This window comes from Drosophila navojoa, chromosome 3 (assembly GCF_054131105.1).
Source record: "Drosophila navojoa isolate 15081-1374.11 chromosome 3, UAZ_NAV_1.0, whole genome shotgun sequence".
NCBI lineage: Eukaryota > Metazoa > Arthropoda > Insecta > Diptera > Drosophilidae > Drosophila > Drosophila navojoa.
In genome coordinates, this window is record NC_142891.1 from 13,919,189 (window position 1) to 13,946,408 (window position 27,220).

Consider the following 27,220-nt stretch of genomic DNA (forward strand, 5'->3'; position numbering starts at 1 on the left):
AGTCAAATCAGCTCGACTGCGAGATACCCTGAACTGTTAGAAGAACTAATATTATATGATATATGTATATACTCATATGTTGTAAATTTAAAATACTTTTTATGAATTTGGAGAGAAGGTTATGGATTTGGGGCCAGCCAAAAAATATCGATTTGTTTCTTTAAAGATCAATACAAATATGACACGTCATTTGAACAATCCCGGTATACCCTGCACTCCCATTCTCAATGGGTTTGGGGCATAAGAATGTGAGCAGAATGCGCTGATTAACGTAAAGCTCAGCCAGCTGCTTTGTGAGTAGGGGGCTTCAGGGGGGTTCCCTTACCTTCGAGCCCAGTCCCGAAGTGCTCGCCTTTGATGTCATGCCAACATTACGACGACCACACTGCGACAGTAATAAGAGGAGCGCATTAGGCGTACGGCCAAAGGCATAATGGTAGAGTGGGAGAGTGAGAGAGAGAGAGAGAGAAAGTGAGGACCCCAAAGTAAAAGCGCACAAAGTGTTGGGGCGTCGAGCAGGAGCCAGAAAACACTGCCCAACAAACGAACACCCCCATTGGGGCTGTGTGTGCGGCGGAGTGCTCGGACAAGGCATTAAATACAATTGGTGCGAAGCTTTAAGAAAATGTTCGCTCGTTAGCTTAGCGGTCGAGCAACAGCTGCTGCTGCTGCTGCTGCTGCTGCTGCTGCCTCGGCCTCTGCCGCTGCTTCTACTGCTGCTGCTGCTCTTTGCGGTCTTAAAGCGAATGAATTTATGGCACTGAGACCCGAAAGTGCAGCTCAAACAGCAAGAAATATTGCAGCTTTAATAACCTAGAGCAACTATGGAACACAAAAATGGACCAAACTAGTTTAACAGCCTTGCCAAATTTAATGGCCTGATTGTTTAAACAGGAAATAAATAAAAAGATGTTTAAATATTCGTTTATGTTGTTTTAGAAGACTCTGAGAAATGCTGTATAGACATTAATTAATTGCAGTTTCCGTTTTTATTTGGTTCACTGGCATTAAGAGAAATAACAGTTATAGTTCAGCTCAATTTTAATACAAAGATCAAAGCGCACGCACAACATGACCTCACACTGTTAAGTTGACAGATTTTGCATAAGCTCGTTGAGAGCTCGTACAGAGCTATAAGACTGTTATGTGAGTGAATTGGCGCACGATTGTGAGACAGTCGGAGTCCTCTGTTAAGAGACTGAAACTGTCACTCATTCAATTACGCTTGAGTGATGGTATGTGCCTTTTAACAGTGTAACAGTATCAGAGAGAGTGAGAGACGAAGTCAAATGCAACTGTTAAGAGACATAACATCACTCAATGGTGAACAAATCTCTAGCTCTTTGTTTTGTTTTGTGGTAGGAAGAATTGCAGAGTGTGAGCGAGATGGCTATCAGGTCAATCGGCTATCAAACTGTTAAAGAACTCAAGCTCAACATAAAATGAATTGCCAAGAGAAGAGAAGAAACACTGTTAAAAGAAGGACCGCTGTGCATAATCTACTATCACTCAATTGTAAGAGAATCAATGAGACTATTTCTGAAAGCTATTACAGGGAATATATTCTATTATTACGCTGATGCTTATGCTTCTATTGCTTACAAATCTTCATTATATAAAGAGATATGTATGTATGCATGTATCATATGTACATATATTTCTATTTGCCAGCAATCTTCAAAAGAGAGCAATAATTAAATTCTTGTTAAAAGAAGAAAGTTGAAAAGGAGATTGTCGGCTAAGGAACACAAGACTGTTTAAATTAATTTAAAAATTAGGGCGAAAGCAAACCTCTCTTCAGGATTTATTTTCAAAGCTTGATAATTCACCAGCCAAAGAGTCTATACTTAATTAGATATATTTTAATTGACAATTTCTCTTTTTGGCATTTTTGTTGCGTCTTCATGTTCCTGGAATTCAAAAATTATAATTGACATTTGCGTCAGACGGCTTCAGCAGGAGGCTGTACGAGTGGCTCTATGTGGGAGCATGTGTGCCAGGTAATCCACTCGTAAGCCCAATTAAATTGTTAGCTCGAATCGTCTGGGCAATTCTGGAGTGTTGTTTTTAATGCTGAGCTGCTGGATTTTAATGCGTAAAGAGTAGAGCTCCTGGACGACTAATCAGTTTAATTGCCATGCGTCAGGCCATATCAACAGAGAGTCGCGCGGGTGGGCCAGAAGAAGTGGAACTCAAACAATAAAAAAAAAACAAAAAACAAAAATAAAATAAAACATCCTCAAAAATGCCGCAAAATTACTTTTAACTTGGCCGGGCTCTGTGCTTGCCGCAGAGGCCTTCGTTTGCGCCAAAACGTGGCGTTTAATTAGCCAAATTAAAATATGCGAAGTGCCAAAGGAGGAGAAGATTAAGTGGACTGAAACTGGGTTATTTTGATTTGTGTGCGAGTGTGTATATGTATGTATGTGTGTGGCTCACCCCCCATTTTATTTACAATTTTGTATGCACTGAAATAAATTTTAATCTATGCGCTCAACTGTTGAGTCCTTGGCGGGATTTGTGTTGGCCAATTGCAGAATATTTTCGGGTTTTAATAGCACTTGCCAAGTCTTTAAACTGTTCCGCGCCATTAGGCCTCCCCGCCAAAAAATACGGGCCGGTAAAACATTTTTGTGTTCATGGCTTGGCAAATAACAAATTACGCAAATGGCTTGTAAGAATTATTGACATGTTCCAACGGCAACGGCAACGGCAACGGCAGCCAGATGCGAGCCAACATTAAACGATGTTTGAACAACATGTTTATGGCTAGCTAAGGTGGGTGAGGGGTGGGGGGCTTTCGGTGTGTCGTGTGCTGCCGACGTTTACTAGAAGACGGCTCACGGGCGAAGTAAGTTATAAATCAGTTACTTACTTACTCATATATGGCATATAAATCAACTCGCGGCTGAATGAGCTAACGAATCTCTCACCTTGCAGCTGTAGACGCCCTCGTCGATGCGACTCGCCTTGGTCACGCCCAAAATGGCCGTATAGACATCTTTCGTTTCCGGCGGCAGTACAGTTGTCCAAATTTCTCTGCAAATAAATGAGATTTTGTATTCAGATGTGATTTATTCCCACGTGAATTATGTGCGTATATAGATGGGTGAGCGAATGCTGGAAATATTTTGCAATATTTATAACTGAAGTATTTCAAAAATAATCAAGTCAAGTTAATATAAATATGTACCTACATATATCAAGATTTCAAATATACATATTAAGATTCCAGCTACCCGACTTAACCCACAGCTGAGAGAATACTAGAAATACTTTGCGGTATTTATAACAGAAATATTTGATAATATCAAGGTAAAGTCAATATACATATATACTAGAAATACTTTGCAATATTTATAATTTGAATATTTCAAAAATATCCAATTACTCTTCTAATATATCCGAAAGGCGACATTACCTGAAGCGGTTTCATTTATTAGTTAGGTCTATAATTTATTAATTTTGCATTTTATTTTTTAAGCGTACAAAGGAAATATATATACATCTTAATGCAATTTAATTTGTGTTTCTGACTAAACCAGGGCTGCATTATCATAGGGGTCAGTAGGGCCAAGAGCAAATAGTTGCTTTATAACTATTTAAAATTATTATTAGTATACGTATGTAAAGTATTATGTATGAGAACGTATAAGCATTATCTCATTAAAATCAACTACATAAGCATATGATTCCTATAATATATTATTCTTATCACTAGGCTATTGACCTCTATTTAAAAATATTATATTTAGATAACTGTCGAAAAACTCCGATTGGTTGCGCTTCAAGTGCCAAGCTCTGTATTAAAGGAAAGCTTTATGATTTGCACAAGTCAACCCAAAATAAATTGATACGCACGATAGATAGTCAAATATATTAGAGGGACTAGTTAATTAAGAGGCAACTTTCGCTTTTCCACTTGTGTCAGACGAACCATTCATTTTCACACCCAAATACACACCACAGCAGGAGTAGGAGGAGTAGCAGCAACAGCAGCAGGAGTAGCAACAACAGCAGCAGCAGCATTCGCATCAGCAAATGAATTGGAGCGTATGCAGTATGCAGTATGCAGTTTCCCCGCTAATTGACCCACTAATAGCAGCTCACTTATCATGCCGCAGCGAAAAATCAACTCTGTGTTAGTGTGTGGTGCTGTGTGGTGCAGTGTGGTGTGTCTGCCTGTCTGTGTGTGTGTGTGAAAAATCATAGCTAATGTGAAAACAATCGCGGATGCTGCGGCTCGAAGTCAATTAGCAGACAGCATGATTCACTCGAAAATGTTTGCTTGCTTTGTTTGATTTTTTTTCAGCATGTTTCGGTGTCGCGTCACAGAAAATTGTGCAAAATCAAATGCGAAAAAATCAAGAACATTTGTGGGTTGTTTCATAAAAATGGGTCAAAGGATGTGCGATGACAATCGCAGGGCAGACATCGCAGCTTAGCATGAATGATTGTTCGCTAGACACTCGCACGTCTAGCTATAAGTGGAGTGGAGCAGACTGAAAAAATTCCATAGTTGAATGGAACATTTGAGGAACAATAATGCAGTTGCGTATAATATGATTCAGAATGACTTATTTATTAGAGATTAAAATGAATATGTAATTAAAAAGTTGAGAAGTAAGCACTAGGAATTCCCACTTGAAATTCAAATTATTTAAAAATAATTTTATATATATTAGTTTTTAAGCAAACTTAAATTCTACAAAATAAGTTAGAGCAGAGATCAATTTAGTATGGAAATGACAAAAATGTTTAAATTTGATAAATACATATGTGAAATGTGAAGTGAAAAACTATAAATTGATAAAAATATTCATTATGCACATGTGAAAAGTATTGATATATTTATATTTATATATTTATATATTTATATATATATATTATATTTTTTTTTATATTTATTAATTGTAAAAATTAAAAAAATGTGACATAAGCTATCAAAAAGCTCAACGAATTAAATTTCTCTAAATAAAATTGTTTTAAATTTGATTTTAATTGGAAAAATGAAAATTTATGGCTTAATATATCTAATAATTCAGGTAAATCAAATTGTTCATATTTCATAATTGCAAAAATGACAAATTTAAAATAAATTTAGAAACATTTGAGAAAAATAATTCAAATTGCATTCCTGCACTACCAGCTGCATAATACTCGTTCATGATTAAATAAAAAAAAAGGTTCATTAAAAAAAAAGGAATAAAAAATAAAATAATATATAATAAATTAATAAAAAAAATATGTAAAAATATATATATATATTTTCTAATACTATTTCATTTATAGCTATGTATATGTATGTGATTAGTTCTTCGATTTGTTAAAGTCCAGGAGGCGTTGGACTATAAATGATTATGGAGCTTACAGACAGGCTAGCCAGGATAACTTACTGTATTAATAGCTCGGGCTTTAGCTCTGGGCCTTATAGCTATAAATCTGTACAGGATGCACCTTTCGCTATTCATGTTTAGCAAATTAAAATACTCTACAAGATCAAAAATTTTATATTGCACAAAACTAATATGCCCTTCTCACTTCAGCGAACGAGCAAATTGCTTTTACTAAAACTGTGATTTAATTAATTTCAAATGCGTTGTCAGTTTGCATTTGATGCACTTTATTCCGATTTGTTCGTGTCAGTCGCAGCTGTTGGATGATTTATTATCGCCCACGTTTCGATGACTCGCAGAACTTGTGCATTGTGCATCGAGCTTAGTAGATATACCGTTATGCTAAAATGTTTCTTAATTAATGCTGAAGCTTAATAAAATTGCATATTGATAAGTCAAATGTGATAAATTTGTTGCTCTGCTCGGAGTGCTTAGTCTCACCTTGAGTTATGCTACCTCTATACTTAGCAGGGGGGGCGGGAGGTGAGGCATAAAGTGAACTCCAAAATCAAACTCAAAGCCGAAACCAGAAGCAAAACCAAAACTCTTGCACTTGGCAACAGCTTAAGTGCTGTTTGGGTTTTAGGGTTTTCTGGGAGAGTCTGGGGGAGGGGAGGGGTGGGTAAGGTAAGGTGAGGTGAGAGTTAAGAGTTATCTAGTCAGTTGCTCGTTGAAGCGAGACGGCTTAGTGAGTGCATTCCACTAATAACTTTTACGCATGGCTAACAAGGCTAACAGCCTCATAACATTGAAAAAGTGCCTAAAAACCGCACAAAACGAAAGTGCGGTTAAGGCAGAGCCATAAACCACAGCCGTGGCTCAAACTGAGTGCGTCAAGCAATTTGCACAGCTGCATTGGCCGAAATGGTGTTTGCAATGGAATGGAATGGAATGCATGCGGGGGGTGAGGGCGTGTGTGTGAGAGGCGTGGCATTGCCGAGCATACAAAGCACTTAACCCACAATTTGCTAATGGCCAACGGGCGCAGAAATTTGCCGGTGCCAGTCACGTTAACTGTGCGAGAGCCCCTGCTGCTGACTCTGCCTCTGCCACTGCCTCTGCCTCTGCCCTCACCTGTCGCTACGCACCTTCAAAATCAATTAAAAGGCAACGGAAGTAATAACATTCTGTGCAGGAAGTGCGTAACGCTTAAATGCAGCAGCGAGCTCAACCGCAAAAACAGCAAAGCTCGCTCGCTTCTCGTTTACGCCAAATGAGCAATAGCAACAGCATCAGCAGCATCAGCAGCATCAACAGCCCAACTAACACGCAAACAACAACGAAAATACCAACAACAGCAACAGCAGCAGCAGCAGCAGCAGCAGTAGCAACAACAATAACAGCAGCAGCAACAGCAACAGCAACAGCAGCTGCCATGGCGCACAGGAAGCCGCCTTAGTGCTGGTTACTCCTCGACTAATACAATTACATACTAAGCTGTTACGCAAATACATGCTCATATGAGCGATGAGCGAGAGCAGAGCAGCGAGCGCTCAAAGATAAAGCGAGAACAGAGCCCTGCTCACCATCCCAGCTACAATTACCACCAACAACGATTCGCTCTGTAGCTCATAGAGATGAGCGCGTGAGTATGCATCGCTTAACAGGATTTGTTCCAATATATGTAATAATATATATGTAAATTAAAATACATTTAATAATAGAAATTTAACAAATATACATAAATAATATTTATAGCAATAATAAATCCTTAAAATTGTACAAATTATAGAAATAATAATAGTATGCAAATTACATTAATAATTAATAATGTTAAATAACATTAATATTATATAATTATATCGTACATTATCATATCAATATTGTTAATAAAAATACAATTATGATGTTAACAATTATTATCTCTAATATTTAGTTAGTTTAGTTATATCATTATTATTTATATATGTATATATATTCTGTTTATTTTAAATTGTATCATATATATTTATTTATTAATTTTTATTTCATGAAAATCATCATCTTCAGCAATATCATCATTATCGTCACAGTCATCAATATCATTCTCATATATCATCATAGTCTAATTCCATTTTGATTTACGATCATCATGATTACTAGTTTTAAACATAACAATTTGTACATATTTATTTAATATATTATTATAAATATACTCATATTATATTTATTTATTTTAATTATGAATATTTGTCAAATAAATTTATAAGCGCAGACCCACACAGCTCGCTTTCGGGATCACGACTAACAGTGCGGAGGAACAGCCTCGTCGTTTATATGCTATCGCTCTCTCACAACATTCAACTCAGCTCAAAACTGTTTGACGCGGCTCGATTGAAACTCTCTTAGGCTAAGGACAGAGCGTGTTCTTGTCCAATGGTATAAAAAAAGAGATGTTCATATACATATGTATATGTATTTATATATGTATATAATGTAAATATGAATTTGAATGCATATACATATATGTGTATATATTTCTTTTTATTAACAGAGAATATTTAACTTTCTACAGCTTTCTGTTTACTTAACATCAGTACATTAGATCTCTATGTTAAGTTGATCTGTTAATAACAGCAGACGGGCTGAGTTGCGTCGCTGTTTTAGGCATGTCTGGCAAATGAATATTAATTAATAAATAATTAATTTAAATTTATTTGTATATATTTTTTGTAAGTAATAGAAGTAATTCTTCAATCTACATTGACTATTTACCATAAATATGCATTGCTTATCTTGTTTTTCGAACAGCATTTTGTTTTAGTGTCATGATTGGCTAATTGAATACGATTTTCAAATCTTGAAAATTCTCTACACGCGCCAGTGTGCATCGCTAGCAGAAGGAAAGCCACATCCTTTCAATTCGGCTTGACTGCATTTGTAAATTTGTAGCCAGCGAAGGGGCAGAGGCAACGATTACTGCATTGCTATCGATGTTTCTATGTGTGTGTGTGTGTGTATGTGTGTGTAGAAATGTGGAAAATACTGTTGAACACACAGTAAAAGCAACTTGTGCAACTTTTCTCCCCTCACACACACACACGCACACACAACACATGCACTCATGTCATATACAATGCAATGCTTTACTGTGATTTTTGAAATGCGCTCAGAAAAGGGTCCATAAAATGCCAATGGCAATAAAGTTGACTGAATCATTTGAAATGCCAAAATTGCATGCCAATTGAAGGGTCATAAACGAAATCGAGCCAAACAGCATCAGAATATATAAGTGAAAAAAACGTTATTTCTTTTAAAGAGCAACCTGACTTAAATTGTCAAATAAATTCACAAAGTTATCTTGATCAGAAATACTTAAAAATTCAAAAATATTGACAACCAATTGTAAAATTATATTTAATAAAAAATAATGAAATATCCAATAAATGCAGTCCCAAGTATTTACTACTAAAACAACTAAACAGTCCTTAAAAATTACATTTAAGGCCATCAAAAGTCGAGCTCAGAGCTGTCAGACCATAAAAGTGTATTTAATATTCAGTTTTTGCGACTCTTGCATTCGTATTGCTGTGTCCTCAATATCCTTGATCCACTTTTATATTTTATTGAAAAAAAAAAAGGAATGAACGAAGTCAGCCCAAAGCCACAGAAATTAGCTTCTGGGCCATATGCCGGTTAATATGTAAAATAACAAACATATGCTCCAGCTGGCTCTCATAGAACAACAACAATAGCTCAGAGCGATCTCTAGCCTGGGTCCGTTGTCCTGGTCCCATCCAGCCGTGGCCCATGCCAGGGATTAGATTTTTATATGACCTACACCGCAAAAGCCTTTGGGCTTTCAAATACAAATCCATCGCAATGGTTTTATGAGTTCATAAAATTGGCGTGCTCTATGTAGGTGTTGACACTGGTCGCTTTTCTTTTTTATTTTATCTCTTTCTCTTCCTCTGGCGCCTAGTGTGGGAAATTGAAATTGTGAATTTACTTCTTTGCTGAATTCTTTATGTGAGAAGTAGAGAGAGAGAGAGAGAGAGAGAGAGAGAGAGAGAGAGAGAGAGAGGGAATATGAATAAATCTGTATGTGCTAGCAATGCATTAAAGCTCCCAGTCCCATAATCGTAACTTGATTAGAAATACGATACGGACCAGTCCAAAAATTTAAGGCCAATACGCACAAAAAAGAGAAAGAGAGAGGGAGAGAGTCATACAGACAGTGAGACGCACAGAAGGCATATAAAAACTTTATTAAACGCAACTACACATAAAAATAAAACGATGACAAAGTGCGCGACGCGTTTTGCAGCCTCTGTTTTAGCAGTTGTTGTCCTGCTGCGTGACTGCGACGCCGACGTTGGCAGTTTTTGGTATCGCCTGCGCCTAGACTGTTCTGAGCCTGGGCTCCACAATTCACTTCAAGTTGTAACAAATTTCATTACAATCGTAACAAGAAAACGTGTCGCAACAACTAAATTGCAAAAAGCGAAAGCGTAGACGACAAAAAATTGCACATAACTAGGCTGGCCGACATGGCCAAAGGCTTGATTGGCTTTTAGCAGAGCCACGATTAAACTTTAACATGGCGCTGTTAAGTAACAGCAGTTGTGCTACCACTGCCGCTGTAGCTTTAACTAACAGACTTAGCTCACTCTCTCTCTCTCTCCCTCTCCCTCTCTCTTTGTGATAGGGTCAACATGTTAAAGTGACAAGGTCTGTTGGGCCCAAGCCCCGCCGCCGCCTCAAATTGTCCCTCTCATATTATTTGCCCCTTGGCATATTGCTGTCATGCTACGAATTTTTGTTATTGTTATCATGGCGGCATTTCCTTTTTTGTTTAGGTCAATGCAGCAGCAGCAGCGGCAGAGGCAGCGGCAGCGGCAGCGGCAGAGGCAGCATTTCCCTTACAGTTATTTCTCTGCTCTCGCTCATTTTCTGCTGACAAACAGCTGCCATTTGCGCCCTTGCTATTTTATGGGCGTACACAAAAGGTCCTTTGGCCTGCGGAAGCAGCGAGGTGTTAGTGAATTTTATTCAAATTTGACGCTAATGAAATGGCACGTGACAAGGTTTGCTGAAACACACGATGAAAATCGAAATCTATCCATATGCTCAAATCTCATATGAGACCTTTTTTTTTAGAGAAAATCGATTTGAATATTATTAAGTTGACAGCTCAAGTATAAAAGGATTTGTTGCATGTTGCTTGCCAAGTCCTTAAAGTCTTTGTGAAAGAATAAATTACTTGCCTAAAAAGAACTTTGGCAAAAGCTTTTACAAAATTGATTAAAAATAAATAAATATATTTAGGCTGTTTTCAATGAAATAATAATTGATACGTTTGTGGTGTTTTATATTGAATTTGTTAATTAAATAAATGTTAAGGAGCCATAAACTAGAAAACATTCTAAAAGATTTATTTCTATGAGCCCATACAAATTGAATAATGAAAAACTTCAACTAAAAGGCCAATTCATTAAATTACATTTGGTTTCTAGGAAAAGGTAAATTCAAGCTAAATAATTAAATTAAAATTACTAAAATGAGGAAAGTTCATTGAACAAACTGTTGTAATGAAATATATTAAAAAAAAAAATAAAAATAAAATAATAATAATAAAAAATGAATAATAAAAATAATCTGTGGCTAAATATATGAAGTATTAGAAATACTTATATTCTAAAATATTTCTAAAATATTTCATATTTATAGGTCTGTTTAATATAATTTATATATTCGACAAGACTTTGTCAAATATTAAAAATACATATAAAAAAAAAAAAAAAAATTACGACAAGCTACTAAACTACTCAAGGTGTGTGACCTATGAAAAGAAAACGAAACTTAAATGGCAAGTAAAGTTTATTTTTTTATTTTTTTATTTTATTTTCAGAAACTATTTAAGCAATAAATAAATCCAAAACCCGAAAACTATTTTTAAATAGCTTTAAATCCGAACTCAATCATATTAGATTAAAGTCTTGACAGACAAAAATACTCCAGCCGATGCCCCTGCACCTGCAGCAAAGTCTTTCCCACAAGAATACTTCACTTCAGTTATGTTTTGGTGCTTAAGATAAAGTCCTTTATTGGCATTAAGTAAAGTTCCAAGAGAAGGACATTTAATTGTCCATATAATAATATATATATAGAATATATCTATGTTATAGTTAAAGATTCTAGGGGGCCATATTTGATAACGCTTACAACAAGTTCACTAGGTGACAACAAGAAACGGAATGAACAATATAACTGTAAAGGCTAACTTGAACGGTTGGACTAGTCCATGAAGGTGTGCACAGTGTGTGTGTGAGTGAGAGAGTGTGTGAGTGAGTGAGATCGACCTTCTCGACTGTTGTCCGCATACTCGCTTTAGCTTCTTTCAAGCCGAACGACTGCCTCTGACGGCCTGGACGCGTCGCAGGAGGCGCTTCTTCCACTTGCAGAGAGGGGGCCAGGCACGCGCAGCCGCCAGACGTCGCCGGCTTCATTTGTCCGTCGCTGTGCCAGCAGGATGCGCCTCGCCACCATCCACGGATGCCGTCTGCTCGATGGCCTTGCCAGCACTGGGATCCGCAATGCTGCCAAAGTAGTTGCCGGTGGGCTCGATGTCCACCACACGCTCGACATCATCTAGTTTGGGTGGTGCTGGCACCGTCACCATGAGTATGCCGTCCGCCGAGAACGTGGCACGCGCCAAGGTGGCATCATAGTGCCTGGGCAGCTTGTAGCAGCGCGTGAATTCGCGCGTTATGCAGAGCTGGCCGTTGTCGGCGCGGTCGTCCGCCTGCTTGCCCTCCACGCAGATGGTGTCGCTGTTCTTGGCCTTGACCGTCAGCTCGGCCAGCTGGAAGTGGTGCACGTCCAGCACCACCTTGAAGGTGCCCCGTCCCAGCGAGTCCGGCTCCGTGCCCGTCTCGATCACCACGCGGCCCACCAGGCACGAGCCGTGACACCAGGCGCTGTCGTCCACCCGCAGATGGAACTCCCGCGCGCACACGTCCATCTCGTGGGAGAGGTAGTAGCGCCGCTGCCGGCACTTGGGCTCGCCAGCTGACCAGTGCCGGCGCAGCGGCCAGTGGTAGTGGGGGCTGACATGACCGTGCTCGTGCTCATCCCAGTCCCAGTCCCAGTGTATGGGCATGGCTACGTGTGTGTGTGAGTGTGTGTGTGTTTGTGTGAGTGTGTCTGTGTGTGTTGGGTTTCGTTGCACTTTGGAGCAAACGCGTTGCTTTTTGGCAAGGGGCGCCAAAAAAACCGTTGTCCTCTGCTCGACTCTTACTCGCTAACTAACTGTACCTAGCTAGGCCAACTGCCTAAACCACTCGCCAGCGAATTATGCAAAGCAATGCCAATGCGAATGCTCCACGTACCGGTGCCAGGCCCAGCCAGCAACTGCACCAAATCACTCAATAAGCATTTGCCATGCAATACCCGAAAGTAGAGCAGCTCCAAGGAATGTTTGATCGATACTCAGTCCGTCCGTCTGTCCGTCTGTCTGTCTGGCGCAACCCTTGCAGCTATTTTTATACATTTGCCACAAGGGCCGCCCATTGGGTGGCAAATGCGTTAAATGCCAACCAGAAATAACAGTGCGAACGGGTTTATGCAACTAATTGTGGCATTGTCACAGCTGCTCAATTCAGCTCTGCTTAGCTCAGCTCAGCTCGGCTCTCAGCTAGGATGCTCTCTGCTCTGTCCACGCATTCGACAGCTAAAATGGAACTAATGAAAATCGTGACCTCCATTCGGCACGTCTCTCATATGTGAGTGAATCGGACGCATGTGAAGAGCGTATACAGGGTTCTACATTGTCTTGAGATCTGCTTAAAGACGAGCTGCTATTTCTTAAGGAGGTGTGAAGTGATTCCCTAGACGATATCTGGGAGTATAATCAGTGGCTCATCAAGGTTTATATTCAATTCGGCAATCTTGTTAACCAAGTCGAATATCAAATTCAAATTCTTGATTATCAAATTAAAATAAAGGAAATGTTAAATAAATGTTAAATATCTTAAAAAAGTTTTGGCTGTTGGCATTCCAACTCTTTACTCAACTTAAGGTAAACGATAATTCAGTTACTATAATATAGCAGAAAGCACCCTGTATATTATACATTATAAGGGAAAAAGTCTTGGCCAGAAGACAGAAATATAACATAGACATTGTCAGGACGTTTACAGTGCGAATGTTGTAGTTGTTTTAGTGGCGTGTCTGGTCCCGAGTTGAGCCAATTTGTAAAATAACAAAATTTATATATATTTGTACACATATATACACATACATATATATCTAGCATATTTTACTTATGCTGCATTAGGAGAGGGGGGGATCCCCACTCAGCGTTGCCTGGTTGGCTGCTGAAATTGAATTTGCGCTGTTAGCTTTACAGTTTGACAAATTCGCAGCAAACAAGCCAAAAGTGTCTGCAGCTTCGTTCAGCTTGAATGACGGAGCGCATTGTCCCCTTCAGCTGCAAGTGGAGAGTTTTTACACAAAAATTGAACGGGCTGAGGAAGGGAGGAGCGGGGCGAGTTTTTGCTGATGGGTTTGTCGCAAATTTCTATAAACTTGGGCAAAAGTTTTTTCCAGCAAGCGTTTAGATGACGACGATGATTAAACTTAAACTAAATTAAAAGTGTAACAACGTAAGCAGGATCAGACAATGCTATAGTTCATTGAATGTCGAAATAATGTCTTTGTACCCCATTGAAATCCACCTTTAACTAAAACTTGGTGAATTGATGTAGAGAGTGGTTGAAATCTTTATATATAAAGTATGTATGATCTATATTTGTGTATGCATATCAATTGTTGTGGACTAGATTTCTACATATATACATATACATGCGTATATATCTATTGGATAAGATTGAAATTATAAGGATCTCATTATATATAGAGCATCCCTAAGCCCACTCAAGCTGTTTTGCTGAATAAGTGAGTTGGATTAGAGTAGGCGAATTGCCTTTAAGATTGAGCCTATCCATTCAGTGGCTTACTAGGCATTGATGGGTATCCTAACAGCAAAACTCCCTAGGGTTAAACGCAATATAACATATATTAAAAAACTCGAGCTTGATAATATTAACTATGAATATATTAATACATATCAAATATGAAATATTAATCTATATTATGAATATAAATAGTTTATTAAATTTTCTTAGAACCAACCTCAATTAACATAAAAATATTATAAAATCTCTATAGAAATCCATAAATAAAACACCTGCAATAGAAAATATCTACAAGCATCTACATATGTCTGGGCTTATATAGCATCCCAAATGCTGTGAAATTCGTCAGCTGAATGCAAATGGCGCAGATTTCTTTCAAAAGTTTTTCTAGTTCCACTTGCTCATGTCTCAGAAATTAACAATTGTTTGTGATAAAACAAATATTTTTAACTCAAAAAAAAAAAAAAAAAGAAAGAAAACAACAATTTTAAAAGTTTCTTAGAGCAAATTTTCAACTTTGGCAGTCAACAAAAAAGAGTTTGCATTCAGTTCGCTTCGATTCGCAAAGCGATTCGCACAGACCCAGCTCGGCTCGGAGTGGGCAAAAAGTTGAAAAAAAAAGTGATTTGATTTTGTTTAATTGAAAAGTGAACTTTTTAAGTGAGTGCAAATACGTTCGATTGCCAGTCGGAGCAAATTTCGCACCTAAAAAGGTAATTTCTGTATCGGGAACATAAACGAGCTCTGCGATTGCGAAATATTTGTGTAGCCAAAACTAATTACGGAGATTTTCCCACCACGTTGAGGGCCGCACGATTAGAGCCAAAATTAATGACAGCGCGCTGTCACACACACACACACACACACACATAGGCAAACATGGGGTGGGGGCTGGTTAATCAAAGTGTCGGCCTTCGCTAAGTTGCCGTAGCTGAGGGATGCGTTAGCGACGTGATTGGAAAATAATTGCATTAATTATCCCGCACAAGCAGCTGATGCTCCTCAGGCCGAGGCTGTGCTGGCCTTGATTGAGCAGCTGCCAACTGGCTCCGAATTGGTTTGTTGCCACTTAAACGGGAATTATGAGCGTGTCTGGGGCATATGCAAAGCCGCTTTAAGATTGACTGCCCCGATAAGTTGGCTATTTCTGGCAGCCAAACTGGCCCAAGGCTCACGGCCCAAGGCCCACGGTCCACGGCCGATGTCCAAGTGAAATCAAGCATTCAAAATTCACTTACTTCCGGTTATTTTAGTACGCAAAGTAGAGTCAGCAGTCGGAGCCGGGTGCGGGAGTGACCCGATGCTTAGTCGCTTGTGTAATGCGAACTTAGTAAATGTCCAAATGAATGACTTCACTTGACTTTAGTTAAAATATTTACTCATATTTTGCACCCGGTCTGGGGAACATGTGTTTGTGGCTTTCCGTACAGCTCTAATTATTTACGCATCAATGCGTGCGCACTCTTTGCGTTGCGGGTTGCGGGATGATGGAGCTGGTGATGGGGCAAGGACCCGACACACACACTTAATACACTCTATGTGCCACATGCCACATGCCACGTGCTACATGCTACATGCCCCATTCCACCGCAGGCAGACGAGACGAGTCTAAAAATAAACTTTACAAAGTTCGGCAAATGCCTTAGAAGTGTCCCATGAATATCTAGCTGAATTAAAAAAATAAACTGTTTATATGCATATTATCTATGCATATATGTATTTTATATACATATATGTATTTGGGTTTCCCTTTAAAAAGGGACTTTGTCATTCAATTTGTTTAGCCTTTGAGGCAATTATACAATGGGATCTCAGACAGCCAGCTAATGTGGGCCATTCAAATGGTTTTTCTTTTCTTTATCATTTCCCTGAGAACCTTTACCTAGCCTAAACAGATGTTGAGCGCAGCACGACTTGCAAATACTCTGTACATTTCTTTGGCTTAATGAAAAGCGAAAGATGTCCAATGTGAAATTATAGAAATTACGAGAGCTTAAAGGTAATATTTCGTATATTTATTTCTTCTTATATGCGAAATTTTGCTGAAAAATAAGAGGGGATATATGTATGTACTCAAATTAGTATATATTCAAAATATTTACATACATATATATATTTCTTGGCCTTCTATACAGGCTTGTGTATCGCTGAAAACCTAATATACATATATGTATACATATTTCAGATAATAATTAACTTTATACATTTAATCGGCTCATCATTCTGATGAAAATGTGTTTTTTTTTTTCTACTGATATACTCTTCGACATTAAATTGCCACAGAACATTTGGGACTACAAATTCATTCAGTGGATGCTCTAAACAGTTGTTCACATAAGCTACGCAGTTCGTTTAATATTTAATCTATTTTATTTCATTAACATTAAACGAAAGCAACATTTGTGTAAAAAATTGGTAAATTAATTGTTTGCCTAAGAAGTGTAGCAATTAATGTTAATTTAAGAAGACAGATAAATGGTATTAGAGATTAGGTAAACACGAGCTCAGCATTATTCCTAAACAATTATATATAGTGTTTATATTACTGACTGAACGACTGTGTATGCTGAAATACTCTGCTTAATTTATATAAAAATATATACATATTGTATTCATGTGTATATGCTTCAATTGGGGGAGAATAATAATAATAAATATAATAATGTAATAATTCAATAAGCAATTTTTATTTGAATAAAAATAATAATAAGAATAAAAATAATATTAATTTCGAGTTTTGAGTTTTGCTATTATATTTTAAATATTTTATTCTTATTAATAAAATATTTGACTCAGTTTATGAAAATTTTATTTTTGTTATAAAAACCTTTAAAAAATAAATGTGATTTTAATCAATAAAACTAATCAAAATATATTTATTTTATTTTCATCAATAATATATTTAATTTAATTACGGAATGACTTATAAATTTGTTTTTTTTTTTTTTTATTTATAGTCAATTATATCAGACAAATTTTTATTGGTTCGAATTGCATAGAATATTTTATATACAAATATTAAATGCATCATATTTAACCATCTTTTAATTTTTTAAATTATTAATATTTTAAATTTACCGTAGTTTTTTATTCCTTTTCCTATCTAAACTTATTTTTTATTGTTTTTCGCCTTATGAACAGGGGAAAACTTTGAAAACTTTGAAATGTCGAAATGTAAATACATGGAAAGTGCTATTTATTTCAATATGAATCGTTGCCTGAATGACCTTTGACCGCACACGCGAAACAAATCGCACCACGCTTCAATCCATTTGCCTTTCCACCTGACGCGCCCCCCGAGAAACCGCCCCTCCGCTGCTACCTAGCCACGCTGCTTACGGAAACTTGCGCAGTGGCACCCAGCCCCTCTCCCTGGCCACCTCATTGTGCAGAAATTGTCAAGGCTGCGTGGTCCTCTAGTTGCGGCTAAGGCTAAGCCCCCAGAAACCTGCAGAGGCAACTGCGCTCAGTCGTCCAAGCAACAGCCCCTCGTTAGTTACGGCCGTATGCTTTTTATGTAATACACCACAAGCAGCTGCAGGGGAGGGCAGGGGGGGAGGTTGTGTTTGTAGTCGGAGGGGGTCATAGTCATGGGGGTGAGCGTATGATGTGCTCTGCCTGGCTGCGCCGCTAAGGTTTATGATCAATCATTCGCCCTGGCTGACTGCGGTTTGGCTGGCATCGCCTGTCTCTCTGCCTCTCTCTCTCTCTCTCTCTCTCGTCGCTTCGACTAGCCAACCGCCCCGCCCCGCTCCGCTCGACGTCTCTGACAAATCTTTATCTGCGCCCTGACTTATTTATCCCTTTTGGCCGTTTCGTTTTTATTTTGCCAGGGCATTTTATGTCATGTTTATTGATGTGTAAAAGTCATAAAGTCAAATTGAACACTTGTGTTGGAAAAACTGCCCGAAATGAAAAAAAGAAGAAGAGGGGAAATGCTATTACATATATTTCTTGGCTCACTCCTTCAGACAGGATTTTAATAATATTGCTGACTGAGCAGGCATAAGACTGCACATACCCTGTGAAAATGAATGAGCAAAGCTTTGACTTCTTTATCAGCTCAATTGTCTAGTGCAGGGTATTGGCTAGTCGTGCAGTGCCCTGCTCAATCAATGGACATATTTGAGGCGTAGCATTTGCTTTATAGTTTTCGATTTCGCACAGAGACAGCTGTGCCCGCTGACCGCTGACCTCTGACCTCTGACCGCTGACCGGTGATTGCTCGTCTGCCCCAAAAATGAAATTCGCAAAACGTATTTGAGGTGCAGCTGCGGCTCGGGTTGAACTTATGCTTAGGACTTACCTCGTTGCTTTGGTGGCATTGACGGCGGCGCCGTCTTTGAACCACTGGAACTGCATGCGGGAGGAGCCCTGGGCCGTGCAGGATATGATGAATTCGCTGTCCTCGCGCACAGCTGCCTGCGGCTGATTGACGCTCAGGTCCTGCAATGAGAGCGTAGCGTTGCTTCAGTCCACACAATGTTGACTAATTAGGCGTGAGTGAGGGGCTGGGCGTGAGAGGGGGGGGGAAGCAGGTGAGACAGGTAGCGGCCCCTCATGTCGAGCAGCGCAAATTCGGCTCGGGCCCACCCTGAGGTTTCCGGCTTGTCGGTTATGTTAATGCAGCCTAATTGCGAGCCGCGGCCAACGGGGGCCAGTGGGGGCCAATGGGGACCAACGGGGGGCCAGCTGATGAGGCCAATTGTTCAGCTGCTTGCCACAATTAATAAATAATTATTTATTTTCACTGTTGCTGGCCAAGTGCCAAGTGGCAAGTGTGGCAAGCGTGGCAAGTGTGGCACACATTTATGCCAATGCATTTGCTATTGTTATGCATTTTATTGCTATTGTTTTTATGGCGACGAGTCAATAAATTAATATTTAATTTGTGACGGAAATGCAAGTAGGATATATCTACATATATGCAGTTTTTATAAAAACATTATCGTTTGTAAGCTGACAGTGTCACACATAAATATACACATACATGTCTACATATTTACACATATTTGTATTCAGCTGAAATCAATGTGTCGCGCCTTGATTGAAATCCATTCAGCTGCCAGCGAGAAATGTGTTTTAAAAACTGAATAATTGTAAATTTATTTACTTGACACGTTTTTTTTTTTTTTTTATGATGAACTTTCATTGAAATACAATATGCAGTGCAGGCGCAATTATATGGAATTGGTTTGTCAATTGAAAACTGAATGCAGAAAATTCCATGGGAGACCTTTAAAGAGCTACGATTCAATACACTTACCAACATGTTCAAGGGAGGATTCTCGTCGAAGTGATGAAAGTTCGAGACGAGCGTAAAGTTGCCAATCCGTCCGCGCTCGACCATCCGGGTGATGGCCTCGCGAATCCGTTGCGAGTCGCCCTTGATGCCAAAGAAGTGAAATGTTATGTCCAGGCGATCCGTGGTATTCGATATTAATTCCAGATCGCTTATCTTGGTTATATTGAAATTGCGCAGCACCCGAGAAAGCTGCAAATACAAATAGAAGTGGTCTCTTATCAATTCTGATGTTTCGTTAAGGACGCGCCGCTCTCTGGGGGCCATTAGAGCAAATTGACAGCAGTTCGACTGCTGAGCACTTGGCATTGATTTTTATTGCCCAACCAACCGGCTCTACTAGCCTCGTTGTGCTCCATGCCACAACTCTTTGCGAAATAAATGATAATATATTCTAGTCAATGGGACCATTGAGCATTGGCCACGCATAAAAAATACAATGTCGATGCGAATCCGAATCCGAATGAAAATGAGAATTCGAATTCATTTCGCACAAGGTAAAAAGTAATATGTTAATACGGCAACAGATTGCCCTGGGATACCTAAAGTGGGTTGAGAATGCCGCGTGTGAGTCGGGAACGAGTCAAAAGGAAGTTTTATGGGCTATTTATAAATATAATATATTTATATATTTATATATCATTTAAATATTTATAATATATTTTATTTTTATATATTTATATAATACTCTATGAAGAGATATAAACTCATGGTAACCATAAAGTTTTATGGAATATGTGTATCGCATAGAAGGGCACTAAAATGATTTTTAACATTGTTCAAGATATATACTAAAAATGGAAATTACAAATTTGTAATTTCAAGTTGATTATATGAAGCAAAACAGCTCAAAAATCTTACTAGAGAAAATCTTACTCAAGGGAATTGCATAGAAAAAATAGCAATATTGTATCAAGTAAATATTTAATACCAAATTTATAGAACTAATTTTCCGCAAGTCTATATATGTATATGGCTTTGGACCAAATAACTCGCTAGGGAAATAATTCTTCTGTGCTTATTAAAAACTGAAATTAGTATTAAAAATGAATTTAATGCCTGATCGTTAAGGTAAGCAAATATGGTAAACTTCAAGCTCTTGGAATACTTTTTCTGTGGCTCTCTTCTTATCTGGGCAACTTAAAGTTCAAAACTTGTTCCTTTGCTCGCTCGAAATTGGCTATGAAATGCAATTTTGCTCTTGCCTAACGAAACTTTTCATTATGTTCTTTTTTCTGCTCCCTCTCTCTCTCCCTCTCTCTCTCTCTCTTTCTCCGTCTTTCTCTGTTGTTGCACCGTCGTGTGTCATATTGTGGAGCCAGTGCGGTCTGGCTTAGCCTTATTTAAATGATTATGTATTATGTTCAAGTCGTTTGCTTCCGCTGGGCGGCGAGGGTCATTGCACTGGCCGAAACTATTTTTTTGTCCGCTTTTCGCCAAACTTTGTGTTTGCACGGCACCACGGAGCGAAAACTGTCTACTTAAATATTAATATTATTGAGCTATCTCCACTTCATGGCGCAGGCTTCTAAAGTCAACGACTCTTTTTACTAGCAGAGAGCCTCATATAAACCAGTCAAAAAGAAAAAAAAAAAGAGAGAGTAGTAGAGGAAAATATTCGAAATATTTGCAGGCAGTCGAGTCGAGTATGGGAAAAAGTTAGTGTGGTGCACACGTTCGCCTAGCTTCAAGCTGGCAACTGTCATTAGAAGTACTGCTGTTAACTTGGCAAGTTAAGGGCGATGCGGCAACGCTTCATTTGCCACCAGAGCAGCATAAAGCGAAAGACCAAAAGCCCAAAAACCAACACAAATGCAATTTGAGGCATTTGCAGAGGGGCGAAATTGCGAAAAAAGGAAGATGCGGCGGAAGCCCAAGTAGAAAACTACCTTAAAAATGAGGAAAAATGCTTCCTGCTCCGAGGACCAGCAAAAGAAAATGCAAAGGATACGGCTTAAAATACTTTAGTCCGGAGCACAATACTTTGCAACCTACCAAAGAAACTATTATAAAGGGCCAGATATTCACACTTGTATAAAAATCTGAATAGAGATAGTCAGATTTAATTTCTGTTTTACGACGGTATTATTCGTTCTTAAGTGATTAAATAATAATATTATAAAGAGGCTGACTCATAGGATTTTTAGAATTTGTTTAAGTGCGAGAAAGGAATCGGATTAAGATGAATGGGATGCAATAGAAGTAAGAGAGATATTAGGAAAGAAATTTATAGACAGCAAGGATAGCGTTACAGAAGTAGAAGTAGAAGTAGAAGTAGAAGTAGAAGTAGAAGTAGAAGTAGAAGTAGAAGTAGAAGTAGAAGTAGAAGTAGAAGTAGAAGTAGAAGTAGAAGTAGAAGTAGAAAAAGAAAAAGGTCAGGGCTTACATGCAACTCTGGCTTTTCTATGATCAGAGCTGACAAGAATGTAGAGTTGAGTGAAACTATTAAAGCTCCCAGGCAGCTCTACTCGCTAGCAGACTCCCGCACTCACTGCAGGCGCACACATATTTCGACATGATGCCGACGTAACCAATTAGCTCTTTTAATTAACACAACATTAAAGCATTGTAAGATGTGGCAGCTGGGAGCAGGAAAAAATAAGAGCTGGAAAAATGTTTAAGACCCAGCTGGAGGAGGAAAGCCATGAAATCAAAGCTGACAACAAAAGTAAACTTGGCTTGCCCTGTTCTTTTCCGCTTTAGCGGACGTTTTAAGAACTCGACTTCAAAACACAATTATTGAAGAGCAAGAGGAAGGGCTGGAGTAAGGGGGAAGTGGCAGTGGCAGAGGTGGGACAGCCTGGCAAAACTTAAAACTATGCGAGACGTGGCGGCAATCAGCCTCTTATTGGTAGTTATTACGGAATTTCCTTCTTGTTCACGCCTTTGAGACGTGCTCGAGGAAGGTCCTCGAGTCGGTTGAACGACTTTTCGAACGTTAGCTTTTTTTTTCTTTCCTTATATATATTTAATATTTACTATTATTATTATAATAGCTTTTTTCCTCGCGCACTTGGTAATTATATTGCACAAGTGCAAAAGTAATGCAATTTTGTTACACTAATTAGAGCCCTACCCGGGGGCTCCATTGTTGGCCAGAAATCACACGCTCGCACTTGAGTGTAAGGCAAAGTCCGAAATGCCAGCCCCTTCGGGCCGTCAATATCAATTTGTCGACTTCGCTCGCGGCTTATGCAAATATGTATATAGTTATGGCATTAATCAAGAAAGTGCAGTAGAAACAAACAAGCAGAAGAAAAAACAGGAAAAGAAAAAGAAGATTGGAAGAAAATAAATATTTTCGGTTAATATGAAAGGGGTTTTTGTTGGCTCAGCGCGTTTGCGCTGTTGTTGTTGTTGTTGTTCTTTACTTTTAATAAATATTGCACAAAAAAATGAAAACTTGCAAGTGCCGAATTAAAAGGCAAAAAAAAAAATAAGATTGAATAATGTACAGCAGTCAATGCGCTGAAAAGTGGCATCCAAAGTGAACAAGAGGCGGCAGGAAAGACGCGAAAGAGCAACGAGCGATGGCACAGACAGCGAACAGGCGCTGTCCGGCTGTGGAGTGGACGTTTGTTTGCGCCTGTTGGGGAAAATGTTTCAAGTTGAGGAAAGGAAAAATGTGAAAAAAAATGCCCTTTGTTTGCTTAAAAACTTTTCACCCACAGCGGCTGGCAACGGACGGGCTCAAATTATAAAAATTTACAATCAGATTAAAGCTCCAACTGGCCAATGTAGAGCCTTCTGTTAAAGCCAATGTAAATAAGTGTACACTTAACATCGAAATAACAGAGCTACGCTGCGATTATAGAAAATCTTAAACTGTGTCAATTATTAACTCTAAATTAGGAATTTAAAAAATTAGATAAAAACGAATATTATATCAATATAACTTAAATTATTTCGATCGGAACAGACTCTGCTAAAGCCAATGTTATGCTAACATAAGGATACTCTTAACATGGAGAAATAACAGATTTAAGCTTGTATCAATTTCTAACTCTAACTGGAAACTAAATTGGATAATCCTCGAAAGAAATAACACCTGAACTTCCCATTGTCCACTGCTCACATATTTTCAATCTGAACTCTGGGCTAATGACATTTAAATTTCAGCGCGAAATCTGTGTGAAACAGATTGCAGAAAATGTATTCAGTGTCTGGGGGATAAGAAAAAAATGAAATACATTTCGAATGCAAATTTGCAAAGTTAAATAATTATTATGCAGCAGAGAAGAGTTAAGTGAATGCAAATTTAAACGACGGCAGCTACTTTAATTAAGATGTTTTTCTTTCTCTCTTTTTTTTTTTCTCGTTTCTGTGAAACTGTGCGAAGAAAACAATACTCTTTTACGGCGTCAGTTTGGCAACGCTTGTAATACAATACGCTCGGGGACTACCAAGAGCTAAGTACGACATTTGATGCCAACTTTGCTTTGGTTCTTGCAAAACTGCCAAATATTCGTTTGGCTGCAAACTTGCTGCCTAATAGGGTTTAACTGCAACAAAGTTAAGAGTTTAGAGCCGACGATGAAGGCAAACTTTTTCGAGGGTTCTTTAATTGGTCTGGCTTTGGCTTGTGCGGGAGGCCGTTCTCTGCAATTCTCATTTGAGATGGCTGAGTACTTTATGACTTAATGACATTTATAGCAGCAAATGATTGCATTTTTTGTGATCTCTCTAAAATTAATGTTTTTTTTTGCGGAACAAGGTTAGTGATTAAATGAAATTGCAGAAACCATAGTCGGAAAAAAGTGGTGATAAGTAAATAGTAGTAGCATAGTAGTGGCAGTATACATAAACAGTAGTAGTATAATAGTGGAATTAGTGGTAGTATGGCAAAGTAGGATTAGCAGTTGTAGTAGAAATCCTAGTACTATTGCAGAAATAGAATTAATGGCAGTAGAATTAGTACTAGAACCTCAAATACTACACTGCTTTAAATAGCAGAATTAGTGGTAGTGTAGTAATAGCTTAGCAGTAGAAGCTGTAGCAGTTTAGTAGTAAAAGTTGTAGTAATATAGTACTAGAAGAGGTATAATTACGAGTATAACTAGTATTAGTACCTACAGTATTTTGGTAGTAGAAGTTCTAGCAATATGATTGTGGAAGTCTCAGAGTAAGTAATAATTTATTTGTAGAACTAATAGTAGTATGATAGTAAAAATAGTAGTAGAAATAGTAGTAAAAATAGTAGTAGAAATAGGAGTAGAAATAGTAGTAGAAATAGTAGTGAATTAGTAGTAAAATTTGCATTAATAAATGTAGTAGTGATGTAAAAATAGTAGTCGTTGTTATAGTGATAGCAGAATTACTATAGTAGTAGCAAAGTAGTAATAGCAGTCGAATTATAGTAGTTGTAGTACGGTAGTGTAAGTATCTGTGTAATAGTAATAGTCAGTATAAAAAGTCAGTAAAAAAAGTAGTAACTTTACGATTTCCTCTCGCTTGTAGCGACGTCTAGTGATAAGAATGCATTTTGGCATTGAAAATTCTAAAGCTCGGGAGCAGCGCCAAGTCTTAATGTTGTTGTTGTTGTTGTTGGATGTGTGTGTGTGTGAGTGAGTGTGTAGGTGTGGCATATATTTAGCCCAGCAGCAGGACGGTATTATGTTAATGTACTCCAGCTGTCTGTGACCAAGGATTTTCCCTCTATGCCACCATCCGCTTGAAGCATACAATTTGTAAACTAAAATGGGCACTTGTCTGCTTTTTACTGTTCACAGTTGCGTTCCCTGCCCTAGATCAGGTTGAAGGAGCCGCGCTCGGACCGTGGGAGCTATCATCCTCGAAATGCCCGGTGTTGTCTTCCTAATCGTCGTGCCGACAGCGAACTTTGAGCGCGAGCTGATTTACGGTAAGTAGGCGAGGCAGAAGCAACCAGAAATTGAATAAGCGCCGAGCGCTAATTAAATAGAAAGTTACAAATTTGTTTTTTACCCCCGCACTCCCCTGGCTCCCCTGGCTCACTTGGCTCACACATGCAGCACAATGTGCTGGTGCGACACGCCTCCACCTGCTGGCCCAACATGTCCATCCATATATCCACATAAACATTCACATTCACCTGCACAACCACATTCACATACATATCCACATCCACATCCACATCCGCTTCCTGCCAGCGCCTGCATGCGTTGGTGCTTAGGCGCGTAATTATGTTGTTTAGTGGCGTTATTAATTATTTTATGACATCGTAAAAGTGTAAAACTGCTCTCGGCGCCTAAAAGCCTGCCTCGAAAATCGCCCACAACAGAAACCAACACCCGCCACCATCGCCCATCCATTCGCTAACTCCCATGCATCCGCCAGAGCAGTATCCTTTTTTAACCTACGTTCTCTCTGAGAGGGTATCTGAGCTCGAATATAAAGTGTGATACACTTAGTAAGTAGAATAGTCTATAGAAATCATATACTATATAGAATTATATGATATATAGATATCAATGTATGCGTCTTGCTCATTTTCATCTCAACACAAGTAAAAATATATATATATATATAATCTGAAAATATACCAATTATTTATTATGAAGATGAAAACTTTATCATATAAGAATTATATATTTTATGGCATACAATAAATATAATTGATTTTTTTATATACTGAATTCAAAACTAAAATATTTCAAGTTTTCGTTAATTTTTGACTCAGATAAACGTCTAGATATTTTTTAAAAATTCTCAAACTTAATAAAATTAAAAATGTTAAATATTAAAAGAAATAAAAAATGAATAACTTAACAAAGTAAATTAAAATCATTTTAGATACTTCAGTCAAAAGTAGATATATTGGTAATAAAATCGAAAGTGCAAAATAAACATACATTTCTGTCTAGTAGAAGAATAATACATCATTTTAAAAGAAAATATAGCTTAAATTAATAAGCAAATTCAAAATAATTCGAGAAAATTATCTTCACACAGCATTTCATATCTGATAATATATGTATTTATTTACTTCTCCATTCTCTAACAAATAATAAAGGGTATTCAGTAGGCGTAGTTTAGCATACTGTTCACGCTCTATGTTCTCTTTTTCTTGCTTTTGCTTTTCGTCCACTTAAAGAGGTTTCAACGGCGAACAGTTTGCAGTCTAAAAATTGAATATTAAATTTTAATTAGCCCGGCCGAGTGGGGTTAAGTGTCGGCATGTGAAATGGATGCGGTAAACGGAGCAGTGGGGCTCGGGCATGTTTATTTACTCGCAAGCTGGATGTGTAAACATCAAGTTGCCAGCCAGATGAGAGGTTAAAATTTAACCTGCCAAAGTGGAGGTTGCACACACACACACACAGACAGACACATACACACACATCAGATAAGCTGGCAGCGGCTCAAAGCAAACGCAATAGAACTTAATCACATTTTGCATAAGTGGATCAACTTAATTTGTTAAATTAACCCACTGAAGCAAGCGCTCGTCTTGTATGTTCTTTCATTTTAAATAAATTTGAGAATTAATTAGCAAAAGAATTGTACGAAAATACAAATTAAATACGAGAAGAGAAATTTTCCTCTAACATTTTTAATTTAATTATGAAATGCTTTTAGATTATCTGACCATCTTCATTTATGGTATACAGAATAAGTATTTTATTTCAAGTAAAAATGAATATTTA

General features: G+C 38.1%; 3 protein-coding genes across 3 annotated transcripts in view; 1 reads left to right on the forward strand and 2 right to left on the reverse strand.

Annotated features, from left to right (window-relative positions):
• LOC108658133 (uncharacterized) overlaps window positions 1-27,220 on the reverse strand; it is a 143,867-nt gene that overhangs the window by 34,397 nt on the left and 82,250 nt on the right. The window contains exons 6-8 of the mRNA XM_089256884.1: window positions 19,560-19,787; window positions 18,600-18,739; window positions 2,934-3,039 (exon numbers count right to left, since the gene is read on the reverse strand). Coding sequence (XP_089113010.1) covers window positions 2,934-3,039; window positions 18,600-18,739; window positions 19,560-19,787 — 474 coding nt within the window. The remainder of the gene's footprint in view (window positions 1-2,933; window positions 3,040-18,599; window positions 18,740-19,559; window positions 19,788-27,220) is intronic.
• LOC108658122 (heat shock protein 22) lies at window positions 11,395-12,741 on the reverse strand. Its single transcript, XM_018110780.3, has one exon. The coding sequence runs from the start codon at window positions 12,475-12,477 to the stop codon at window positions 11,821-11,823; it is 657 nt and encodes a 218-aa protein (XP_017966269.1). The 5' UTR covers window positions 12,478-12,741; the 3' UTR covers window positions 11,395-11,820.
• LOC115563806 (uncharacterized) overlaps window positions 14,855-27,220 on the forward strand; it is a 46,483-nt gene continuing 34,117 nt past the window's right edge. The window contains exons 1-2 of the mRNA XM_030387334.2: window positions 14,855-15,006; window positions 25,325-25,455. Of these exons, the coding sequence (XP_030243194.1) occupies window positions 25,392-25,455 (64 nt within the window). The 5' untranslated portion in view covers window positions 14,855-15,006; window positions 25,325-25,391. The remainder of the gene's footprint in view (window positions 15,007-25,324; window positions 25,456-27,220) is intronic.